The 2,559-nt window shown below is 35.4% G+C and overlaps 1 protein-coding gene across 1 annotated transcript; it reads right to left on the minus strand.

Annotated features, from left to right (window-relative positions):
• Positions 1–20: 20 nt before the first annotated feature.
• On the minus strand, positions 21–2,312 carry LOC116351993 (probable cytochrome P450 6d5; the record flags this gene model as incomplete). The annotated part of the gene is made up of 5 exons (XM_031784197.1): positions 21–802; positions 866–1,630; positions 1,692–2,110; positions 2,167–2,192; positions 2,240–2,312. Coding segments are annotated over 5 exons (1,717 nt in total), but the record flags the coding sequence as incomplete, so codon positions are not given.
• Between the last annotated feature and the right edge of the window lie 247 nt (positions 2,313–2,559).

A 2,559-nucleotide genomic window follows, 5' to 3' on the forward strand; every position in this document is an offset into this window, starting at 1 on the left:
TATATGAGTAACAATCGGAATCATGATTTCAAAGTGTTATTTACAATGGATGATTTCGTCTATTTCGAGTTTTTTTATTTTTCATTTTTTATACAGTGTAACATTTTCCTATAAAAGTAGAGTAAAATATTGACCGGAATTCGCACGAGAATTTGAGAATCGGGGAAAATGAATTCAAATGCATTCTCAACGTATTCCTTTGGTCTTTGGGTTTTTAATTGAGTTTTATGGTGAATTGTTAAATTTTGTAGGAATCAAGCCAAAAACAAGTCAAACATCGAATTCAAATTTATCGAGATTGAACTAAAGCTTTAAATTTAAATCAAAGCTTTAGAATTTCACTCCTTAATCTATGCGATTATTTATGATTAAAAAGCGTTTCGCTTAAAAACATGCAAATTGATTCCATCAAATGGTGCTATGAGGAACGTCTTTGGGCTGAATTTAATTTCGTCATTTTTGTATTGATCGGGCAATTCAAAGCGAAACTTTTGTAGCATCATAACGAGTCCGACTTTTGTTTGAATTTTCCCCAATCTTGCCGCGATACAATTACGGGGACCGTCACCAAAAGAAAGATATGGTCGATTTACAATATTCTTCCCCACTGTGTTTTCCTCATTGAAACGATCTGGATTGAAGATTTTCGGTTCATCGTAGTACTTATCATCCATTTGAAGTGCAATAACTGGAATATATACCGGAGTTCCTTTTTCAATCACTTTATTAGTACCAGGAATTCGATATTCTTTGGTACAAGTTCGATTTATAATTGGGAGTGTAGGGTACATACGCAGAGTTTCTGAAACAAACAAAAAAATCATCAAAGTTGAATGGAAATATAAAGAATATGCGAAAAACGTACCATCAAAACATCTTCCAAGATATTTCATATCCGAAATTGATTCAAATGTTATTTTACCGTCGTGCTCCTTCAAAACCCTATCAATTTCATTGTGGACACGTTTTTGGATTTCTGGATGCTTACTTAGTTCGTACAAACAGAACGATAACGTGGTCGATGACGTTTCAAATCCCGCTGCAAAGAAGTTGAATGCTATCGCTGCAATTTCATTTTCAGACAATGTTTTCTTTTGATTAGATTCGACTGACCAGTCATCATCATCCAACTGAACGGTTCCCGCGTTACGGATTTGAATCAAAAGTTGAAAGAAATCTTTGCGAACGATATTGTTTTTCTCGCGATATTCCAAATTCTGGCGGGTTATTGAACGCGCGAAATGATCAACTTTGGAATTAACAACGTGAATGCGAAAAACGGACATTATTTTGGGGGCAATGAAAAAGAAGAACCAACGAATGGCATTGCTAATGCTTGGTTCAAACACCTGCGCACCATAAACACGAAAATCATTATTTGGATCGCCAATTGAATCAATATCCAAGCCAAAGCCAACAGATGCAATAACATTGGTGGTGTAACGAGCTGCAAGATCACGCACTTCCAAGACTTTATCGTTATCGGCATACTTTTCCAAATAGTTTTGCATAGTTGAACCACAATCATGCAAAGTGCCGAACATTGCTTTCAATTTACCAGATGAAAATGCTGGGGTCAATTTCGTTCGTATGTTCTTCCATCTTTTGCCAGGCAACGAAAATAGCACACCTGTATTTGAAGAAAAAAATCTATAACATGAAACTGAATTGAACGGATTGTATTGATTTACCTGATAATGGATCGTATTCTTCATTGCAATGAACATCGCGATCGGTGAAATGTGAAAAATCCTTGATTAAAATCAAACGAATCAGCTCTGGGTCACGCACCAACAATATTGGACGAAGAATGCTATAGATTCCCACAAACGGTTCACTTGTACTATTATACAATCTTGCTATAAAATCGCCTACAAATTCTTTTTGCGCCAATGTCTCTTTGAAGTGGCCCAAGATATAGTTATAATTTGGCAATGTTTTAAAACCATTTCGTTCCCAATACGAATAAGTTCGCTTGAGAAAGAAATAAAGTAGTGTTAAACTGACAATTAAAATGGCCAGACCATTCACTTTCCAACTTTCGCTCAAAAAAACCATTGTTCTAGAAAAGGTACGAAATTTGATCATTGAACGATACGAAGGTACGGATCTTTTTTTCCATAAAAAAGGTATTTATACCCTTATTGATGTTTACACAATTTGTACAATCTTAATCTTATACCTTCTAGAAGCTTTTTATTGTATTATATCTGTGTCATTGGACTTCGTCTGCTTTCACCGTATCTTTAATAATCGTATTTTTTAATTGATCTAATATTTTGTCGAGGTTCATCATATTTTTATATACAGAGCTACCCGACCGGAAAAAATAACAGAGTATTACTCAGCGCTGCTGCCATCCACAGCATATTAAAATATCTTGCTGAGAATGCATCGTCCGTCGCATGCGAAGGTACTCAGCAGTTTTTACATCACCACGAACAACAATACATGCATTGTTCTCTAAACAATCGTTTGAATGAAATAAGCGTGAAGAGCATTGTTCTCTTGTCGTTCATTCTTGTTCGCTGTGATGCATAAAATGCTACGTACATTCGC

The sequence above is a fragment of the Contarinia nasturtii genome, unplaced genomic scaffold (genome assembly GCF_009176525.2).
Source record: "Contarinia nasturtii isolate CC-2019 unplaced genomic scaffold, AAFC_CNas_1.1 Cnas_scaffold_51, whole genome shotgun sequence".
Classification (NCBI taxonomy): domain Eukaryota; kingdom Metazoa; phylum Arthropoda; class Insecta; order Diptera; family Cecidomyiidae; genus Contarinia; species Contarinia nasturtii.